Raw genomic sequence first — 22327 nt, 5'->3', positions numbered from 1 at the left:
GCCTTACAGCTGGAAGTTTGTGCCTCACTAACATCTCTCTACCCCCTGCTCAGCCCCTGGGTACCACCATTCTGCTCCACTTCTAACATTTTGGCTTTTTAAAATTCCACCTTGAAGTGAGATCATATGGTATTTGTCTTTCTCTCTCTGACTTATTTCAGTTAGCATATGCTCTCAAGGTCCATCCATGTTGATACAAATGGTATGGTTTCCTTCTTTTTCACAGCTGGGTAATATTCCATTGTATAGCTCTCACATCCTCTTTACCCACTTGTCTGTAGATGGACACTTGGGTTGTTTCCATGTCTTACCTACTGTGAATAATGCTGAAATGAATGTGGGGTGCAGGTATCTCTTCAAGAATATGATTTCATTTCCTTTGAATAAATACCCAGAAGTAAGATTACTGGATCATGTGGTAATTATATTTTTAATTTTTTGAGGTGCCTGCATATTGCTTCCCCAGTAGCTGCACCAATTTACATTCCCACCAGCAGTGTAGAAGGGTTCCCTCTTCTCCACACCTCTCTGAGCATTTATCTATCTTTTTGACAGTGGCCTCTCTGACAGGTATGAGCTGACTTCCCACTGTGGTCTTGGTCTGCATTTCCCCAGTGGTTAGGGGTGTCAGCACCCTTTCATTTGCCTGTTGGCTGTTTTTATGTGTCGGGTCCCTTCTCTGTCTCTGACCTGCAGATGAGGGAAGAGACGTGATTGTTCGTCGAAGATCTTAAGGACCAGCCAGGGGACTCAAGGTGTGACAGCGCAAGAGTGCTGCTGAGAAGGCATCTCTCATATTTATTGATAAAATGGTTGTTAACAACAATATTGGGGTTTCCATGCACAATCATTAATTAAGTTCAACTCTCAACAGTTTCACCTTCTGAAGGATAATGAACAAATCCTCATGGTGAACGAACACAGAAACTCTTTCTGTCTTGGCCACTGTTTCTGTCTTGACTACAATCATGAACCATAAACAAACCATCAAGGCAAAAGTGCTTATACATATGATTTTCATACTTTATATATAATTCCCACATTATGTCTTCGGAAAAACACCTATTCAGGTCCTTTGCCCATTTTCAAGTATGTTAGTCACTATTCCTCTTGCTCCCTTAGTTCTGCCTCAGTAAGCCTTTATTACTTCATAACTGTTTTGCACATTGTGAACAGCAGCTGCAGAGTTTGCACCAGACCCTGTAGTGACTTTGGGTTTATTCTAAGGGAGACAGGTGCTGCCAGGGGCTTCTGAGTGGAGAAGGGGAGATGAGGGGGTGCACTGGCAGTGTAGGGCAGGGGCAGTAGGTAAGTGGAGAGGGTGTGGAGTCTGAGCAGAGATGGTGACCTACTGGGACAGGGACAGTGGTGGAGGGGTGAGGAACAGCTGGTGCAGGATGCGTGCTGGGAAAAGCTGGCTGAGACTTGCTGGTGTGCTGGAAGTGGAGTATCAGGGACAGAGGCACACCCAGGAGACTCCAAAGCTTTTGACCAGAGCACCTGGGAGAATGACTTGTTGCTCATTGGACAGCAAAGATGCAGGGTTCTGGGATGGTGCTGGGAGATGCTATTGTCCATCCTAGGGAAACTGCCAGGGAATTGAATGTACATGTCTGGAATCCAGAGAAGCCTGGGCTGGCGAAAAAGTTTTGGGTGTTGTCAGTGTAGAGAGATGGGTTTAAAGTTTGTACCTTCCTGTAGAGTGAGTAGAGATGGAGAAGAGAAGAGGTCTGGGGCCCTGACCTTGGGCCCTGATACTTAGAGGTCAGGCGGGTGGACAGGGGCTGGTGAGGGAGGCTGAAAGAGCAGCCATGAAGGCAGGTGGAAGACCAGGAGGGAGAGTGTATCTGCAGCACCCAAAAGGAAAGGTGCTCAAGAAGGAAGGAGTGACAAGCTTTGTTGGATTCTGCCAGCGGGCCCAGGAAGTTGGCCTGATGATGGACCAGCAGGTCCAGCCACATGGAGTGTGGCAGTGGCTTGGACAAGAGTGGTCACGAAGGCCGAGAAGGCAGTCCACAGAGTGGGCTGGAACGGAGGCAGCTCTTGAGCATCTCTAAGTGGAGAAGAGACATGGGACAAGAGCTAGAGGAGGGATGGAGCCTCTAGGAGGGTTCTGAGGATTCTGACGGGATGGGATCTGGTGCACAAGTGTGGATTTGGCCCTAGACAAGAGCAGACAATTCCTCCCTTGTGCTGGGAAAGAGGAGTGTGGGCCCGGCAAAAACCCAGGATAGAGGGTGCCCATAAGTCATTGCAGTTTGGATTTCTGAAAAATTCACTTGCATATAAAGTTCAAACAATTTGTGAAATGAAATCCAGAGAGAATTCACTAGAAATTTAAGTTGCTTGTGCCTGGTTTTCTTGTTTGCTTTGTTCTACAGGTGACAAGCTCTATGTCCAGGTATATCACAAAAGATGTCAGATGCCAGCCTCCCTGCAATCAACTGTGCTAAACCTTGAATAAATTCTCTTTGTTCCTTTTGAAGATTGTTCACATTTTGTCTAGGAGTTTTTTAAATGCCCAATTGCACAAGGACTGTATGGGCACCTGTTCATCCCCACTTCTCCCTCTAAGACACCCTCCCTCTCCAGAGCACATGTTGCCACATCTTTCTCTTGATCCTCCTCCCAAATTTTCTTACTGTGGCAGAATAGGCATAACATAACATTTTCCATCTAAACCATTTTTAACTGTACAGCTCAGTGGTATTAAGTACATTTATATTATTGTATAACCATCACCATATCTGTCTCTAGAGCTTTCCTTCTGACAAAACTGAAACTCTGTCTCCATGAAACGCTAAATCCCCCTAGCTTTTGTATGGCTCAGGTGTCCTCTCTGCGTCCCCTTAACCCAAGTGCTAAGTAGTCTCTGTGTCTTTAAAACTTCTTTTGCGATGTTATTGTTCACTTTGAAAATCAATCCCCTATCTCTTTTTTTTTTCTCTCTGCTGAAGAGCAGGCTGACCATCTCCTCCCAAGAATGAAAGCCTTTATTTTCTCTCTGCCCCTTGAAGCCAGTAGCAGGTAGTTCATAAAATAACAAAACCCCACGACATCCTGCCCGAACAGGTCTGGAAGGTGCTTGTGCTCTAAAGTCGGGGATTGGGGTTCATGTGTATGTGGCAGCAACACGAAAGAGTAAGAGACACACAGATGCTGCAGTCCATTGATCCAGAAATTCCTCTTCTATAACCAAGATATGCACAGAGGTTTCTGTTCAGCACAGTGTTTATTGTACATAAGAGTGGAAAATGGGAGTTGCCTACCAGTAGGGACTTGGCCAAAATCTATATGGATTCCAATGCAACCATTAAAAATCACGTTTGAGTTTCATACATGGGAAAACATTTATGTTATAACATTAGGGGAAAAATACAAGCTGTCAAAGTCAAAAAAAATTTTTTTAAGTTATGGCTGCATAGAAAGACATAGTAGAAAACCACTGTGTTAAATAATGGTTATCTCTGGGAGGTGAAATACTGTGTAATTCTAAACTTGTATACATTTCTTTATTTTTGTATTTTCTATATGCATCTATCTCTTTTATCAGAAAAAGATATAAATAGTATAAAACAAACACATTGAAAACTGAAAATCTGGCCTAGTACTCAGAGAAATGCACATTATAATTTTCTGTTTGTTTCCACCTAAGTAAATGAGGAAATGTGGGACAAAAGAGTAATTTTCCTGCCACCCATGTTTTGTGGTTTCAGGGCTGTGGAGGGCGTGTCTGGGGAGGAACACTGCCTGTTGCCTAACAACAGGGTATGTAAGACAGGAGTGGAAACAGCAGTGCACGCCCTTGAGGGACCAGCTTAGCCCTCCTGTGGATGGAGGGCACCTCCAAGAGAAACCAGATAGTTTTGTTTACTAAGACTTATTTCTCTCACTTGCTCTCAGATAACACTGCTTTGAGGCAGCCCAGCATGTGGTTGCCAACTCAGCAAGTTAAGCAAACGATATTGTAAGTCACGCTGAGACTGAAGGGGTCCCATGAGCCAGGGCAGTGGGGCGTGGGTGGAGAAGAAAGTCATCTTCCAGGCTGGGACAGACTATTAAGTTTGGAGGGCAGTCACAGGTGGAACCCAGGGGGGCCTCGCAGAGTGGGATTGTTGGCCTTGCGGGGCCAGACGGGAGCTTTCTCCCTGGGTGCTCCGAGGCAGCATTTCAGAAAGAGATGGTCGGAGGCCAGCCAGGCTGCATATGCCCGCCAGGTGTGAGGGGTTGTGGGCAGGAGAGCTCTTTCCAATAACCCAGAGTGGAGCCTCCCTCCCTCTGTGTGGCAGGTTCCTGGGAAGCTGACTTCTCCCACAGGTGACCATTTGACAGACACAGAATAAGCCTAAAGTGAGTAGGATTATTTGGAAGGGACTGGGCATCTCCCCCAGTGCTAGGGGAGCCCCAGGACATGGCTGTCCTTGACAGCGGACCTCTGGTTAAGGCTCCTTCCACCCACCCTGACTCTGCTGGAGGCCACTGACAGCATTTGCCTCTGGGCATTCCGGGAGCCTTTGCCGAAGACGTCTTCATTAGAGAAGTGATGTCAGGGAACAGCTGTCGCCAAAGGCTGCACCACCCAGGCCGCACCTGTCATGGTAAGCAGACTGACTCAGTGAGACCCTGCACTCTGGAGGGCAGGGCGCCCCTCCTGCCTAAGCCTCCTCCCGCAGACCGTCTCTCTGGGGTTTTCCGTGGCTCCTGTGTTCTCTGTTCTTAGAGGCGGGACTGGTCTGCATTTCAGTCAACATGAGGAAGGGGTCAGTAGACTGAGAGCCAAGGGACCTGCCCTCGTTGGTTAACTGATCCTGGGCCAGCTTCGGGCCCTCTCTGGGCCTCCTTTCCCTTACCTGCAACATGTGGGCTTGGATCCAATTATCTTCTCTGATTCTGGGGATGAGAAAAACAAGAGAGGAGACAGTATCCTCACTGGGAAAGTTTCAGTCTGATAATTGTAAGAGGGGAAAAAGTCAAAATAGTGACCACCACCTACTGGAGTTTGATTTACAGGCCTGCACATGAGCTTGAGGGAGGTGAGCTTTTTACACCCTCACAATAACCCCAGGGTGTGGGTGCTGCTTTGACTCTTATTATTCTAATGGGAAAACTGAGCCTCAGAGATGTTAAAGGCCCTAGGTCAGAGGGTTAGCCCTGGGGCCCAACCACTGATCTCTCTGCCCTGGGTCCACTACCTCCCTCTGCTTTGGGGGGTCCAGAGCTCAGAAGAGGGTCTGATCCAGTTGTGCTCTTAGCACCAATCACCCTTTCCAAGTGTTCCTTCCCTTATTTAGATACCAACACCATTGTTGGTTAGGGGTTTTCAATGAACTTCCTTATTTTTCCCCTCTTCTGCTTATTCAGCAAAATGACCAAGTGTTTCTTACGGTAGGAATTTGATTTTCTAGAAATGAAGGCGTCTGTTCGTCTACTTTTGCTTATCAAGCTGAAGAATTTTCCCCTCCCTTCTTCGCGGTCCAGAAGAGTTAAAATTCAGTTTAAGGTTTTGCTTCAACATGGGGACAAGGACCCAGGGATGATGAAGTAGACCTGTGGGCACCCCCAGGAGAGCACCCCTCCCTGGGTGGACTGAGCCATGTTCGGGGAGGCCCCTTACCCACTCTGCTGCTGTGCTTTTGGATGGTCCCCAACTCCGTGACATCCTGGGGTCCCCACACCCTCAGCTCTCATGTGTGCATGCCGTCCTCAGGCCCAGAAGGCCAGCCCCTCCTTGCCTGGGGGGTGCCTTGCCACCGACTACTCGGGCCCTACGTCCTTGTTACCAGCTCGTGCAAGGTATGCGCTGCTTTGCTTTTCTCCACTCTGCATTCAAAGGTCGAGTACTAAGGTCCACGTCCTGGTCCTGCTCACCCTGAGAACAGCTCTGGGTCTGAGCTCATGGGCTGCATATAACAGATGCTCAAAAAGGATTCTGTAATATACTAATTCCATATGTCCATGTCAGAAACCAAAAATTCCTGGTGCCCTTTGCTCCAGTTATCTCCACAAGGAATTTACCCAAAGGAAATCACTGAAGAGGAGAAAGGAAATTGCACAGCTAGAAATGCTGTAAGATATGTATTTGCTAAATATTAGAAACAAGTGAAATACTTATACACAGACACTGGTAAGTAAATAATAGTATGTGATCTTGATGGAACATGATTCATTTTCTCATGCGCTGAGCAGGTGCACTGCCAGGAGGTATCAGATCTACAGCCAGGAGTCAGCTGCCTTCAGCAAATACAACACCTGGCAGAGCCTTCTGGAGCCATCTGTAGTAAGAGAGAGCTATTTTGGCCTATGATAAGAAAAACAAAAGCAGATCGCACAACTGTGCATTATGTTTACAGCTCTGTGGGCATCTGATACAACTCTAAACATTCTGAGTGGGAACAGGGTCTGGGTGGACAAAGGCAAAAATTGCATGGTTAGATTATACATAGATGACATTTTCTTCAGCACTATCACAATTATTCTTCAAGCTTTGAAGTGTTAAACCACCCAAACATTTACTGACAAAAGCAAGCTGCTTCAGTGACCCCAGGGCTCCAGGTTGGCAGGGGTGTGAAGAACAGGGGGTTTCTCCAGATGGGCAGGGCTCTGGGGAGGGAATGTTCATGGCAGCCTGGAGCAGTGGTTCAGGAAGGCTCACTAGGACCCCCACTAGGGCCAGCTACGAGCCAGCCTCCCCTGTGCCTGAATGACATCAAACGTTGGGGCCTGCAGGATCTGCCAACATCCCACTTAAGCACAGTGCCAGGTCTGGGGACAGCTGGGCACCAGACATGAGGTTCAGGACCTGTAGGAGCTGGTGGCCAGCTCCTCACGCTGGAAGAGTTGCTGCCTTTGTGAAAAGTCCCATTACCTCCAATCTACAGATGAGGAAACTGAAGCGCCGTTGGCCCCAAGCTGCCCAGCAAGCTGGTGATAGAGCTGGGATTGGAGCCATCCCTTCTTAGTTGGGGCCAGAGTTCCCTCTATGTGTCCCGTGGGGCCCCTGGGTTCTGGGAGCAGGTGGTGATGTGTGAGGCCAGATGGAAGAGCCTGGGCTAGCGGGGCAGGTTGGGGAAGAGAGACAACAGGGAATCTGCTGGCGTGACCATGATGGAGGGTCTCAGGGGCAGGCTTTGGAGTTTGGCCTCGATGCAGGGGGCACAGGGTTTGGGGACACGAGAGCAGGGGTTTCAGGAAGAGGAGGCTGGTGGTGTGTGCTGGCTGGTGTGACCAGTGGGGAGGCTGAGCTGCTTTGCCAATGGAAAAGTTCTCTCTGATCAGAACAGCACCTGCCCACCCACTACCAAGCTTCTTGGAAATGTGTCCTCCGGCATCTCTACCCTTGAGGTTGGAATGGAAGCTTCACCTTGAGGACCCCTTCCCTGTGGGTATCACCACCTGGCCGGAGGAGATCGGATACAAACTTGGTCAGTCAGAACCCTCCCTGGGAATTCTGACCTTGGGACCAGAGAAAGGGATGGGTCTCAGTCGCTTTCAATGGCAAAGCTGTGTTATGTGAGTCTGGGAGTTCTGTCACCACTCAGAAACCTGAGAGTCAGAGAGGAAATTCTGGCTAGATGCAAGCCCTCATTTCCCCTCATGCTGAGGGCTCAGCCACACCCTTGCCCATGCCACCATGTGAATGATTCTCACCACCTCCCTTTCAGCTAAGCTGGTCTGATTGAATTTTTGTCATTTGTAAACAAAGAAGTCCTGACATCTGCAGTAAGAGACAAGCCTACCCTTTAGCTTTCAAATTTTTAGGATAATTCTCAAAAAAACCTTAGGGCTGCGTTTTGGGCACCAGGTCCATCCTTTCTTGCATGTAAGAAATAAAGTCTGTCCCTGTTATCCAGCGTGCAACTCAGGAACTGTAGGCTCTGTAGGGATGAGGCTCTGGGGCCTTTCAGAGAAGAATGGATGTGTTTCCATCACTGGTGTTGTGAGTGAGACTGCTGCTCAGCATGCTCTCCCGCTTGCTGCTCTGGGATTCCCACGGGGAGAAGCTGACGTGGGCAGGGCGGCCACGCCGGCCAGCCAGGCATCTCTTGTGCAGGTGCAACAGGTATCTTCTGAACTTCTCCCCAGCAAATGCGTAGATAAGGGGGTTGAGGCAGCAGTGGGTGAATGCAATAGTCTCAGTCACATTGATGGCCAGCCTCAGAGTCCGCTTCACGTTGCAGCTGGGAAACACGTCATACAGATCGAGTGTGTCTAAGAAAAGCATGACATTGTAGGGTGTCCAGAAGAGGAAGAACGTGATGACCACCAGGAGGATCAGTCTGATGGCTTTGGCTTTCTTGTGGTTCTTGCAGGAACACAGTGTGCGGATGATTCTGAAGTAACAGTAAGTCAAAATGATCAGGGGCAGCAGAAAGCCAATGGAAATGACCTCCACGTTGCGGAGCATCGGCCAGATTTCCTCCAGGGCCTCAGGGAAGTTTCCAAAGCACTCGTTGTCAGCTTCTTTTGTGAACATGAACTGGGGCGTGGCCAGCAAGGCTGCCGCTGCCCAGACGCTGAGGCTGACGGTGACGCCATGCTGCACTGTCCGGCTATTCATGGAGTTGGCGGCCAGGACAATGGCTTGGTACCTGTCAATGCTGATGATGGTGATGAAGAATATGCCTCCAAAGAAGCCCACAAAGAAAAAGGCGGTAGTGAGTTTGCACACAGCATTGTTAAAGCCCTGCTGGCTTATCAGATAGTGAGTCCAGAAGGGCAGTGTGGCTACAAAGAGCAGGTCTGACAGGGCCAGGTTCAGGAGGTAAATGTCAGTGATGCTCTTGGGCCCCCGGCTGTTGATGAGGGCAAACACCACCAGCAAGTTTCCCACAAGCCCCAAGGTAAAGACCAGGCAGTAGACTATGGACAGGAAGATATTCCCGAAGGCCACGATGTCTCCCATGTCACAGGCTCCTGCAAGCTCGTATAACTCAAAATCTTCCAAAACCGAGTCAAAGGATTGGGTGGACATGGTGAAGGCCTGGTGCAGAGAGGAAAACAAGTCACTGTGTTAATTTTCAGGGAAATGGGGAATTCTGATCACATAGGCAGACTGGAAGACAAGCCCTGGATGGGTGCCAGCTAAACACATTTCCCAGTGTCATGCACCCTGCCCTGTTTGACCCCCCAGTCCCCTGATGGAGATAACGATATCCTTTGACAGAAGAAAAAGTCTCACAGGTCCCTGAGAGATTCAGCAACTTGCCCAAAACTGCAACAAATGGCTGGGCTACCGTTTGAATCTAGGCCTTTCAAAGTTTGAGGCAGATCTTTTTCTCTTTGATTTTTAAAAGTCTACCCAAAACAAAAAAGGTCTAGCCTGACCAGCGTGTGGCTAGGGGGAGGGTGGGCTGTGGGCAGGAGGGGGTGAATGTGGGGTGCAGCCGTAGTTCACGCCTGTGGTCCCAGCCTTCCAGGGCAATCCCTCAGCCCCCTTTATTCCCTCTTCCTCTGCCCCCTGGACCCCAGCTTCTCCTCTGCATGAGCCAAGACCAGAGAGAGAGGTCTCAGACACGCCAGAGGCCAGCCCAAACCTGCACCCAGAAGCCCTCCTCTTAGTTTGAGCCTGTTTATTTCACTCTTCCTCTCAGACCCATCAAGTCCTGTCATAAGGGATGAGATGGTCACGACTGCCTTGTCTTGGTTTGTTCAGGACTGTCTTGGTTTCGGCACTGAAAGTCTTATAGGTCAGAAACCCATCAGATCTGAGCAAACCGGTAGCCGGCCATCCCAGGACACCAGGTGAAAGCCAGAAGTGGCCTTGTGTCACCAAGGGGCTGACTGGTCCAAGATGGGGGGACTGGGCTTGGCCTGAGCCTGGGGGCTAACTAACCCATCATTACTGGTGACACCCCCACCATCCCATTTCATTTTGCCCTGGCCTTCCCCCCTGTTATTTCCTGTTTCTCTCTGGGCAAAAATTGAAACAAGATATTTCTGCCCAGATTGGAAGTAGCCCTGGTCCCCGGCCTCCCAGCCAGGACTTGCTGGTCACCCGCTCCAGGGGCAGCCCTTTGCCCTTTGCGCTGGCCCCCGGCCTCCTCCTTGTGACACCACTCACAGCATCCAGAGCACACACATCCTTGTTGCAGCCTCCCTCCCAACCACGCTACAGGCAAAGCTCACACTTCTCCGGCCAAGGGAGTTTCCACACCCTGGGGCCTCTTTTTCATGCTGGTTTAACCAAGGCCACGTCTGGTGAGGACCCACCCAGCCAGGCCCTCCCTCTCCCTCTTCCTTCCCAGCCTCTGCCTGGTGTCCTGGCCCATCCTACCCAGACTCCCAGGAGGGCGTGGACCCAGGCTTTCTGATGGGGTGCCCCAGGCTGAGGTGGAGTCCTCACCCCCAGGGAGAGCGTGTACTTTCTCTGCTTTAGGCTGACTTGATAATATTTAGATTTAACCATATGAAACAGGAGCTACACAAATGCCAGTTTAAAATAGCTCAAGCTGAGAAGTGGGGCAACAGGGGAATGGCTACCCGGAGCAGGTGGCTTGCTGCAGAGGCCTTTCTGCCCTGACATGCTGCGTAGGAGTGGGAAGAGTCAAGCCCTTGGTGGTTGTGCAGGAGGGCTCCTCCTGGTGTCCCGGTGAAGGACACTGGCAAAGCTGACCTCGGCAGGCCGAGGCCGTTGAAAGTGGTGTTACCTGCACTCAGTCCTGCAGCTCAGGCACTCTGTGCTATTGGATTAGCTTGATTTTGCCCTGTCTGCATAAGGTGGGTGTGATTTCACTCTTGGCCCTATGTATCCACACAGGGACCTCTGCACACTTCCCAGCAAGGGTGCCTGGGTCGTGGAGGAAGGAGAGCAGGGAGGTGGGAGGGAGGGTAAGGCTGCAGTAGGTTTCTCCCGCGCCTGCATCCCGGCTGCCCTCTCTGGCCCAGGGACCCTGGGTGAACTTGGGGCCTCAACCTGCTCATCTGCAAGACTGCGATTCACTCTCATGCCTGTTCGCAGGGCCGTTCTGAGGTGAGTGCCTGGCAACCTGCGTTGCGTGCAGCGGGCACTTAATAAATGCGTGGGGTGAGGAGACAGAGGCCCTTTGGACTTCAGGAATCATCCAGGCTGCCTGTGGACTGCACTATTTGTATAGTTCCCTACCACCCTAGGCATGTGGCCATTTGGTCTCTAAAGGTTGTTTCATTTCTTTTCCCCTGAAATATGTTTTCTTATCAGATTTTTTTTTTCGTGGGAGGAATGGGGAGACAGTCATCCTTTACTGAGCTTTTACTGGATTGTCAGGCCCATTGCTAAATACTCCTACTGCTCGGTGCTCTTGGCAATCCTGAAGGACAGCCCTACATCCAATTTCCCTCCCTGCTGAATGGCTCCAGGGGTATTGGTGACAGGAGACGGGAGCTGGGACAGAGGATGGGGAAGGCAGGGAGAATCAGAAACAAACCCTTGCTGGGCTGAGTGGCAAGGAGGTCCCAGGTCAGCCCTGCCTTGCGAGTGCCCGGCCCAGGGCTGCCCTGGCACAGGACTGCCTTATCTAACTTGCACCAAGACCCCAAAGTAGCCGGGGGGTCCTGGTTGGAGGGGACGAGTGACAGCCCCACAGCTTTGGGCTCAGCAGGGCAGGAGGGCACATGGAGACACCAGTTGGGAACAGTCTCAATCACAGAGGCCATCATCTCAATGGGAGGAGTCCAGACAGATGCAGATGGAGACAGAATGAGGGGAGTGTGTCCACCTCTCTTTTGCAGATGGGGGCAACCTCAGGTGGCACTCTGGGAGGGTGATTTGGCCTGACTGCTGACCTTATTTCTTATTAAGAGCAAGTAGCTGGTCAGGGGGTATGGTCCAGCTTGGAACCACTACCTGTCATCCAGAAGGTCTGCTCAGGGCAGCTCAGCAACATCTAGCAGTCTCCTCCTGGCTACCTGCTGGCCAGATTGCCCTGCAAAGACCCCTGAACTGTCCCCTTTTCCTGAGGACTTTGCATGCACACAGTTTGGTTCCCTGGATAAGCAATTCTCCACCTGCCACAGACAGTAATAGGAGGGACATGGCTGTCATTGAGCTCCTACGTGAGTCAGGAACCACACTGGCCACTTCTGAGACCTGTTGCTCATATCATCCACAGCTCCACTGCACACAATGTGGCCACAAGAGGCACGGCAGGAGTTAGTACCTGGCTGTTCTCACGGCCGGAGTGGGGAGCGGGGTGCACACTCAAGTCCTGCTCGTCCACCTGAGAGGAGGGAGATGGGCTGGCACAGGGCCAGACCAGGCGGGGAGAAGACAGCCAGCACAGAGCGAGTGGTGAAGCAGCTAGGGCAGCCGGCTATTCTGCCTCTCATGGCTCCTCCTCCCTGCCCCACTGCACTGAGAGCACGAAAATAAAAAGCATTTCAGTGGCTTACAGGAGATAGTGCTAGAGACAGGCTCACACATGTGCTCAAGGGAACACGAATGCCATGGTCACTAGAGCGAGGAAATGTGATGAAGGGAGACAGCCCCATGTCCGTCAGCGGGGACAGATAAGGTTAAACTGCGAGCCATCCCAATAACAAATACTTAACATCTGTTTTTCAAACAAACAAATGACTAAACAAACAACCACCGGGCCAATTTGTATGTTCTGTGATGAAACAAGACATACTGGTAAGTGAAGAAAGCTAGGTGAAACCTGTGTGTGCAGTGTGTGGGGTGTAGGGTGTGTGTGTGTGCACATGCTTGTGTAAAGTCTGTGTGTCTCCAGAGGGACACACTACGAAGTGACAGCAATGTCCCTGAACAGGGGTCCTGGAGACCACAGCACAGAGGGAAGGAGACTTGGTTTTCACTGTAAACCTGTGGCATTTTTTTTACCATGTATACCTAGTACCTATCCTGGGATAATTTTTCATTAACTGAGTTGAAATTTTTTAAATAAAAATATAATATGAGTCATATGAAAAATTAAAATAAACCAGTGAGCAAATAGCCTTACCCAGTCACCAGCAGCATGTGAAAGCTGCTCCATACACTGTGGCCAACACGTGGAAGGATTGCTACCTCTGCTTCAAGCGCAGGTCGAGGCATCTGAGTGGCGGATAACTCAAGGCCACAAGCTGGCAGGTGACAGGGCGTCAGTCTGGGCCTGGGGGCTCCCAACTTCAGCACATTTCTCCCATTTTCCTTGCATCCCCTGCCCCAGACTGGGGGTTCCCAGACAACAGTGTCCCATCCGGCTCTGCCTGCCAGCGTTCACCAGAGGGATGGGCCGGCACAGAGCAGATGCCTCAGGGTGTTTGTTGAGTGAATATTGTATCTAGACCTTTGTTCAAAGGCTTCCATGGAGGAGGGGCGACAGCAGCCTCTTTGCTGACAGTTCCCCAAGGTGCTCAGGGACACCAATGTCCTGCCCTTTCTGCCACGGGCCAGGGCCCTTGAATTCTCTGAACTTTGTGGAAGCTAAGAGTTGGATGGGTGGGTGAGGAGAGGCTCCATCACTGAGTGAGTGCAGGCCCTCCAGCTCCCCAAGAGGGGCCCCGGGCATAGCACCCTTCCCTGTTCCTACAGCTATTGAGCACATCTGATTGCCACAGACACCAGCTCCCATCTAAGCAAAAGTGGAGGCCCGGTGGCTGCCCTGACCCCCTATTCTTGGATGGATGGGAAGGAGATTTACAGTGGGAACCCAGCCTTGTCAGCCAAGCCCTGGGAGTGTGGGCTGTTTATATCAGGAGGCTGACCTCTGGCAGGGCTTCCTCCACCGCTAATTATTCTGCTAAACCAGGCAGCCTTATCTAGGTGGGCCGAGAGGGAGGACCTTTCAGTTCTGGGTCCTCTGAGATGTGCCAGGACCATGAACAAGGCCAGAGCTCACTCGAGGGTGAGCCTCCAGGGAGGCCAAAGGGCTGCTAGTGCCCTGACTGGCTGTCACGTAGGTGGACACTGGCTTTCCTGCCCCTGGGGCTCCAGGAACCAAGTGCAGGTGTCCAAGGAGGAGCCGCAGCAGCATCTACATGGAGGGGAGCAGCTGCCTGCCGACGGGCCACACAAGGGACCGTGAGCCGAGGAGCCCTCTGCAGAGCCAGGGCCTCCCACCCTGCATTCCACTAAGTCAAGGTTTTGCTGCACGGTGTCCAGCTGGGCAGGTGGAGCTGAGCCCCAAACAGCACCGTGAGCCACAGGAGCACATCCCATCCCGACTAGAAATCTCCACCGGCTCCCGATACTGTTGTGCTTCCTCCGCCCACTTCCTCTTCTCAGGCAGCTCATTTCTTTTTTAGCTTCTTCTGGTCACCTCACCCGCTGCTCCCTCAGCTTCCCTTTTCTGCACTTCCCACCCTCTTGGTCATCCAGACCCATTTTCTTGTGTCCCACTGCCTGTTCACGCTGCTCCCCTCTCTTTGGCTTCATGTCCACTGTTTTCTAGATCCAGGGCAGCAACTTCCGGTTTTTACCCTCTTGGTCTCTATTTATGGCTTTTTAGGCCTTGAGGGAAGACCAGGTTTGAGGTGCAGTTTAATGCTGAGAAAACTGAGGGTTTAATTTTTGTTCTTTGGATCAAAGAACCCCAGGGTAGGGCTTGAACCCTGATGCCTGTGTTCCCTGGGAGATGCCTTTGTTCACTGACTGCCCCAGCATCCGAGTTCCTCCCCAGAAAGCCCTGGGGTGAAAGCACAAGGGTGCATGCCTGCTGAGGGTCATGCACAGAAGATCCTGGTTAATTCTCTGCATGATGCCAATGAGAAATGACCACCCCCCACACAAATTAAACCACAGCTCAGAGAGATTTGGAAAGTCCAACCCAGGGGCCAGCAGAGCCAGAGGCAACTCCTCACAAAACCACGGTCCCTGCACCGCATCATGCTGTCCCTCCTGCGGGGAGCCTGCAGCCGCTTCTCCAGAACTAGAACTGAACAGCGCAGGCACAGCCCACTAAGGGAGTGGGGCCCAGGGCGCAACCTGAGCACTCTCCCTGGGCTTCTCCTTCCGGACTCAGGACCCTGCAGGCTGACCCTCAGGAAGACAGGGGTGGGGTGCAGAGGGGATGTATTATTCTGCAGTCACAACTTGGTGCTCTTCACTGCCAGCCCTCCAAATCTAGCTCCCATCACAGTGGTGATGGAACTGGGATCCTTTCTTCTGGAGAAGGAAAAGGCTGCAGGGTCCTGCCTCCAAAGATGTGGGGAGGGAAGCTTTTCCAGACCCTGTACTTCAGAGGGGCCCAACCCATCATGGGCAGCTGGGAGACCCAGGCAGCTCACGCCCAGCTCTGCCTCAGTTTCCTGAGTGTGGAATGAGAGCATCAGACCAGACCACTCCTAAGGGCCAGCTCTGGCACACCCAGCTTTTCAACAAGGATGGAACAGAAGGAAGTATTTTTAAAGAGCAACACGGGTCCTGGGTCAGCTCCAGGGTGGACTCTAGTTGGTGGAAGTGGCCTCCCAGGTAACACGAAGCTTTGGTCTTGCACCTGCCAGCATCCAGGTGAGGTTCAGTCTGGAGCCAGAGCCAGAGCAGCTGATTTCGAGGTCGTGAGCCTCACTGTACAGTAGGTGGGAAAGTTCTCAGCCTGGCCCCAAACCTGACCCCACTGTCTGGGCCCCAAGTTTACCAGGGATTATGTGATGGGATTCATTTACAGTGGAAGCTGTTTAATGACACCCCTCGGGGTGCAGGGAGAGTCACAGCTGAGAGGGCAGAGGCGGGGCCAACGGGGGCTCGAACCCCACACCCAGGACCCCACGCTCCACCACTCCTACCCATGCCCTGCATGACAAACCGAGTTTCTATTCCTCAGCAATGAGCCCACCTGGAGCAACACGGAATTACCCCCTGACCAGGGGAAACTGCCCCTCCACAGACCCTGCCGTGTTCTGGGTCTGAGCGCCTCCCTTCTGTTCCTCTTCAGGGTGCTTTACAGCATTTATCTCTGTCAAGGTGACCTGAGAAATTTTGAAAGGAAATGCTTTGCCTTTTTTTTTTCAATAATTGGGGGACAGATCAATGTTGCTCATGTAATTGTATATTAATGATACCAAAATAAAAATAAAAATAAAAATTTTTTAAAGGAAAAAATTAATAAATAATTGGGGGAGAGACAGGCTTGTTTATTAATTAGTAACTAAGTCAACATCTTTAAATGTCTATCATGTGCCAGTATAAGGACAAACAAAAATAAGGGGTGTAATTCTCCATGAAAATAAGGGAAGAGATTCCCTTTGCCTCCTTTTTCTGGGAGCATTAGCTTTAGCAAGCTTGTCCTGGAAAATATTTCCTCCTCTTTGAAATGTGGGTTTGATGGCCTTTTGAAAATAATGGTAGCTTCTTCTGTCAGCTTTACAACTTGGGAGTGTCTTTCTCCAGGACTGGGGAGCCATCTGTTTGAAATGGGGGTACCCAGAGCCCCCGATCGTAGTTTCTGTGGGGCTCAGAGCCTGCCTGGGTGGGTGCCTTGCCCCAGCTTCCTGGCTGCATTCCATCATGGACATGGAAGTTGATTTCTTCTTGGACGAAGTGCATCTGCTCATACAGATGGCCCCCCAGCTGCTGTGGAGGAGGTAGGATGACTCTGTGGGACTGTCCAGCTCTCCTGAGGACCCGCCACAGGTACGCTGGGCGAGAGGCTGTATCTGCCTGGCTGTTTGAACATGGGAAGGCTTTCTGGCTTGGCCCTGCCTTGGCGAATTGCCTACAATGCACATTGCATTCCACTTTAATGTCTGCTCAGTAAGAAAATGGTTTTCTTGACTGTCTTTATGGAGAGGCTTTTGCAGGTTGGAGATTTTATTTTTAATTTTATTTCCCCAATGCTAGACACAGTGCTAAATTCTGTGGAGGTAAAAGTGGCTAAGATAAAGTGTCGGTAAATTGTTATTGTTTAGCAGCAGAATGTAAAGAAACTTGTGGGAAATGCAAGGTTGAGAGCGTTTAAGCAAAGTCTGACAAGCGGGGAGGATCTTCCAGGTAGACAGCGGTGGGAGGGGAAAGGGGGTGGGGTTTGGAGCCAAGGCACCTGAGGGTCTGAGAACGGCGAGGCTCCCTAGGCTGTGAGGCCAGGCAGGGAGGGTGTGAGTGTGAGGGAATGTGCTAGAAGGAGAAGGAGGAGAGGGGGCTGAGTCAGGAGGGGCTGAGACATTCCAGAGCTTCTGGGAGATTACAGTTAGTCTGAGTGGAGGTTCAGAAAGACGCAGAGAAAGCAGAGTGGGGTAGACAGAGGGGCCTCGAATCCCACGCATAAGGAGCTGTGAGGAAAAGTTATAAAAGGCTTTGAAATAGGCAAAACTTAAAAATAACTGGGTGTCCTATCCTGGCATACCCTCTGAGCTAGCTCCCCCTTTCACCTTCTAGGCTAATTTGCAACTTGGAAGTTTTGGAGGCTGACAGCAGTGCAGTAATTCTTGTTCATGGACACAGAAGTTGTGCCTGGTGGAGATGCACTAGAGGACCGCCTTGCAGACAGGGCTGACTCAGTGCTTGTCTGTGAATCATCTCAGCATTGCTGGGAGTATCTCATCCTGGTTGCCACTGTGGCTCAGTTGGTTCCCTGTCATTGCTGCGTGGACCCCACTGTGTGAGTGCCCCACTGTGCCCTCTGCCCTGCTATGGATGCACACCCAGGTGGCCCTCAGGTTGGTGTCACTGCCCTGGACATGTTTGTGTGTGCACCTGCACCTCCTACAGCGTACCTGCATTTTAGAGACACAGACCTACTGCATGGATTCATGTACCTGCAGGTTCAAAAAGGCAGTGATAATTCATACTGTGCAGGGATGCAGACTGGGCAGGGGAGCGGCGGTGAGGTGGGGAGATGTGAGACTGCAAGCAAAGAAGCAATAGCCTGAAAAGCCAGGATTGTGGCAACGTCCCTGAGGGCCGGGATGGCGGTCAGGAAGGGGACTGAGGGAGGCTGCTGGGGGCTGGCCCATCCTCCCCTGCTGTCCAGATGATAGTTTGGTGGGAGATCGAGTCATGTAAGTCGAAAGCAGCTCACTGCTCTGAGTGTGCTGTGCTTCAGGGAGTGCAGGCATAAGCAAAGCACAAAGAGGGCATGTGGAGGGTGTTTCCTCCCTTCCAGGACGCTAATACAGAATGCTTGCGGTTTGGCTGGACCACTGTGAGAGCCCCACTGCAGCCGGGGAGCCCAGAGCAATCCAGCCATGGTGCCTGTGCCTTCAGAGCCCAGGTGGGATTCAGCGGGGAGCCTCGCCTGGGCAGAGTCGCAGCACAGGGAATGCAAGCCATGGGCATCTCCAGGCTGAGCTGGGACAGGTCAGCGAAGCTTTTGCCGCCACCTGGGCTCTCTGACCTCCCAGGGGCAAGAGAGCCCCTCAGCCGGATTGCTGATCTCAGCTGGGTGAGAACCGTTTCCTGCTGCACGTCCCCCTGGGAGCGTAAAGCAAAGAGAAGGCAGAGGATGCAGCTCCACCAGGGCCGCCTCCCCCAGGGCACAGGTGCCCCGTGCACCAGAGTCCTCGGGCTCCAGCTAACCTGTCCCTGAGTAGACCCTGGAAGTCCTGGCACACGAGTTTCCCTGCCCTCCCCTTGCATGGTTCAATCTGCTTCCTTTTGGTTCCAAGTTTGTTCTACCTCCAGTTTTCTATCTTAATTTGAAAAAGAAGAAGAACTTCTGGGGAGCAGGGAAATCCTGAACTGCCCTGGCCCTTCTCCTGACCCAGCTGTGACTCTACAGGGCAGATACCGCAGGGTCTGTGGGGACATGGAGGCCAGGTACAAGCCAGGCTAGTGGATGACATGCCTCGGCCACCCTCACCGGCCATGTGTCCTGCTGCCTGGCACCCCATGTATGTTTACTCATAATTTCTTCCTGGGGACCATGTTTTCCAAACACACAGACCTTCCGGGCCTGCGTGTCCTCACAATGATCATGACAGCACATGCCAACATTGAATGTCGAGTCTATGCCAGTGATTTAGTCATTAAAATAGCTTTCATGATAAATGCAATGCATATGTTCTTTATAAAAAAGTGGATGGCACAAAAAATCATGGAAATAAAAGAAAAACCAAACCCAACTCTACAACCCAACTTCCAGAATCAACCACAGCTAGGTTTTAGCTTTTTCCCATCCAATCGTGATGCATATTTGATATTCATGTTAACTATATTCATCTTTAAAATGCAGATGTTAACTTGAAAGCCTATTTTTTAAATGAATTTTCAAGCATACGTCAAAACAGGCAAACCTCCTGCGCCCACCACCCCACTTCAAGTGCGCAGCTCACAGTCAGGATTGCACCTGCTCCTCTAATCCCACTGGTTTACTTAACAGTAAGTCCAGACCTCATGGCATTTTGCCTGTAGACAGTTAAATGTGAGTCTCTAAAAGAGTAAGAATTCTTTGTAGAAATAGCAACTTCAATGCTCTTTCTCACCCCAAAAAGCTGAGCGTTCCTCAGTATCACCCAAGGGCAGTTTGAACTGATGCTTTTCTGTAGTGTCTCATTGTGGGCATTTCCCCAGCCCTTGAAACATAACTACCACATCCCTGGGCCAGCACATGACCAGTGGGCACCTGAGGCCCCTGCCCCCATACCCCTTGGACTTTCAGCCTGCAGCACCTTCAGGAAAATTGTCTCTCTTATCAGGGTGCAAAGCAAACCCACTCACTAACCCACTTTGACATCTGATCACCATACTCCACCCACGAGCCCACAGGTGCCAGCCACGTCCTCTGCTCCTACCTGGGCTGAGCCTGGGAAGGGAACTCTGGTGTCCAATCAGCCACCCTGTCCCACGCAGACTCTGTCAGAGTGTCTCCCTCTCCCGGCTCCCAGGGCATCTTTATTTGCGAAGCCAGCCAATAGTGACTGGTTTCCTGTGAGGTTGGCTATCTTTAGATGCTGCTGTGGGCAAGCTCGGAAGCTCCAGCAAGAGGCCAGCTGAGACAGGAGGGTCTGAACTCGAGGACCTGGCAGACCCCAATGGGTGCAGACCCCACGGCTTGGTGGGGTGAGGACTCCAGTGTGTTGTTTCCCCCACACAGTGGAGGGCAGGGAGCAGGGCTTTGTGAATGGCCCTGGGAAGTAAGTTGAGCCTGTTTTTTGCCCATAAGAGGGGACCCGCAGTACTCACAGGCCCATTGGGGTGCCAAGTAGAGAAGCCTTGGGCTTTGCCCTCCAAGTGTGGTCCTGGGCACAGGAGAGATGCAGCCCCTCAGGCCCTGTCCGGGCCTCTGGATTAGACAGACTCTGCAGGAAATCGGTAAACGCTCAACCCAAAAAGCACCCAGTGAGCGCCTGGCTGGGAGACACTTAGTAGCTGTTCCCCTCATGTCCCTCCTTCCAGGCCCTTCATGGCTCTCTGAGCCCAGGAGCTCAGACTTCACTACACACTGGCTGGGGTCCTGTCCCCACACCCAATAGCTACCCTGGCCCAGCTGCTGGGGAGCACAACCCCAACTCTTCCAGGCTAGAGTCCTACTCCTGGCCCCCCAACTCCTCCTCTGGCTGCAGCTCAAATCCTAACCACAGGGCCTCCCGCCTTCCTACCACTTCCTTACTGCCTGACTCACCGCTTCTGATCCAGCCTGCGCTGGTCTGACTTGGGTGCACATATATTCAGTGGCTAGGGACCCACCACGGCCTGCCCACCTGCCTCCCCAGCTCCACGGCCAGCCAGGACAGAGCCTTGGGCTGGGTGGCATGCCAGCCTTTGAGAAAGTCCACCTTGGTTTCCTTTCCTTGTTCCCTCAGCCTCAGTGTTTGGCTACTTTTCCCTGCTGTGGCCAGGAGGCTACAGCCCCCTCCTCTAAACTGGCCCTTTCTCATCCTTACCCCATAGCCAACCGTCTTGGATGCCCAATGGGGCCAGCTCCTCAGCCCCCTCCCCAATCCCCATGTCTCCCCTCCCCTTCTCAGGGTGCTCCTTCTGGCCAAGACTCTTGGTCCCTGTCTCTGGGTCCCATGGTCTCCTGGACAATCTCACCCTCTGCGTCAGCAAGCCGCTCTGAGATCTGATGCCCTCACCTCTGCCTCCAGCAGGCCCATGTGGCCTCCGGTGCCCATCCGCGTCCCTTACTGCTCTTGCCATTTACCCATTGACCATTCTCCACCCAAACCAGAGGGCTCTTTCTGAAACCCACACCATGACTTAGCCCCTCCAGGGCTCTCCTCTGCCAGTTTAAGTCCTGGGCTTTGTGTGTGGCCATTGCCTGATCCTTGCTCATGTCGCCTGATCCCTCCTCTCCAACCCCTCCAGCTTGCTCCACATTCAGCTGCTCTTCCCTCCCCCCTGGGTGGGCTGGTGAGCCTGGGACACCCGTGTACCCTCCCTTGAAGCCAACAAGTATGCCTATGGTTCCGTGGATGCTGACAGAAAGCAGGCCTCATGACTCACCACCTGGCCAGTGGCATACCTGTGGCCACTGCCCTGCCTCTCAGAGCCCACAATGTGGGTGATGGGCCTGGCAGAGGAGCCCAGGGCTTGAAGACGCTGCCCTTTCATAGCAAGCAGTGAGTAAGACTGCTTGTGGCCTCACACAAGCATCACCTCATCCCTTGACAGCAGACACCCAAGGAACGGGCCAAGGAAGGAGCAGCTGGGCTTTGCATTCTGGGCAACTTGGTGAGATGGCATGCCTTCCTGGGCTTCCGCAGAGGGGTCTCTGGCTCTGTTCTGAGAACGTTCCCCTCCCTGGGCCCTGTCCCAGCTCCCCAGTCCTCTCTGGGTGTCGCCCCTCCCCTGGGCCAGTCCTTGCTCCTTACCTTCCCAGTCCCTTTGGCTCACCCTTGTGAAGGCGAGCAGGACACACTGTCCCAGATATGCTGCCTGATATTGATAAATTGTTCATATTGAGCTGTAGGCACTTGAAAATGGGCAAGGGCAAAGAGATTTCTCTTTAACTCCTCTTATTTGCCTCAAGACAGATCCTCCAAAATAACTCAGTTGTCATAAATGCTCCCTCTGGGAGGTTCATCAACCCAGGAAGATTGACCCTGAGCAGAGCAGAAGAGGCTACAAGTCCTGATGCCACACACAGTGAACTTTGTCGCAAACTATCTGTCTTCCATTTATTCTTCGAAGGGCCCATCACCTTTCCTAAAAATCTTTATTCTCCCCTAAGTGGTGTACATGCCCCTGCCCTTTCCCTATTAAGCTGGTATTTAAGCCTGAATTCTAAAGTCACGCAGAAGTGTTACTCCTTTTTCCTGGGTGTCTGAGTGAGGTACACAAGTTAATAACCTTCTATTTATTTTCTCCTGTTAATCTGTCTCTTACTACAGTGGTTTTAGCAAAGAATTCATAAGGAAGAGGGAAAGTGATTTTTCCTCCCCTACAGTTTCTGGAGACCCAGTGGGGTCTCTGGGACACCTTCCTTTCTCTGAAGTCTGCAGATGTGATCCTGTGAAAGCCAGCAGAAGCCAGCGA

The 22327-nt window shown here is 51.8% G+C and overlaps 1 protein-coding gene and 1 long non-coding RNA gene across 15 annotated transcripts in view; one reads left to right on the top strand and one right to left on the bottom strand.

Moving 5' to 3' along the window:
* The window catches only part of LOC108406922 (uncharacterized), a 69395-nt gene extending 60947 nt beyond the window's left edge, over positions 1-8448 (top strand). The window contains exons 6-7 of the long non-coding RNA XR_012125502.1: positions 2382-4598; positions 8310-8448. This is a non-coding gene — a long non-coding RNA (uncharacterized lncRNA). The remainder of the gene's footprint in view (positions 1-2381; positions 4599-8309) is intronic.
* Positions 4455-22327, bottom strand: part of CX3CR1 (C-X3-C motif chemokine receptor 1) — a 59214-nt gene continuing 41341 nt past the window's right edge. For 6 of the 14 annotated variants that reach the window (XM_073222642.1, XM_073222640.1, XM_073222645.1 and 3 more), the window contains one exon: positions 4598-8980. In XM_073222642.1, coding sequence (XP_073078743.1) covers positions 7901-8980 — 1080 coding nt within the window. In that variant the 3' untranslated portion in view covers positions 4598-7900. The other 8 variants (XR_012125500.1, XR_012125501.1, XM_017675930.3 and 5 more) reach the window with 8 other exon arrangements.

This window comes from Manis javanica, chromosome 15, assembly GCF_040802235.1.
Source record: "Manis javanica isolate MJ-LG chromosome 15, MJ_LKY, whole genome shotgun sequence".
NCBI classification, from domain to species: Eukaryota; Metazoa; Chordata; class Mammalia; order Pholidota; family Manidae; genus Manis; species Manis javanica.
The sequence above is the reverse complement of the archived record's forward strand: the minus strand, read 5'-3'. Positions and strand labels throughout refer to the sequence as shown.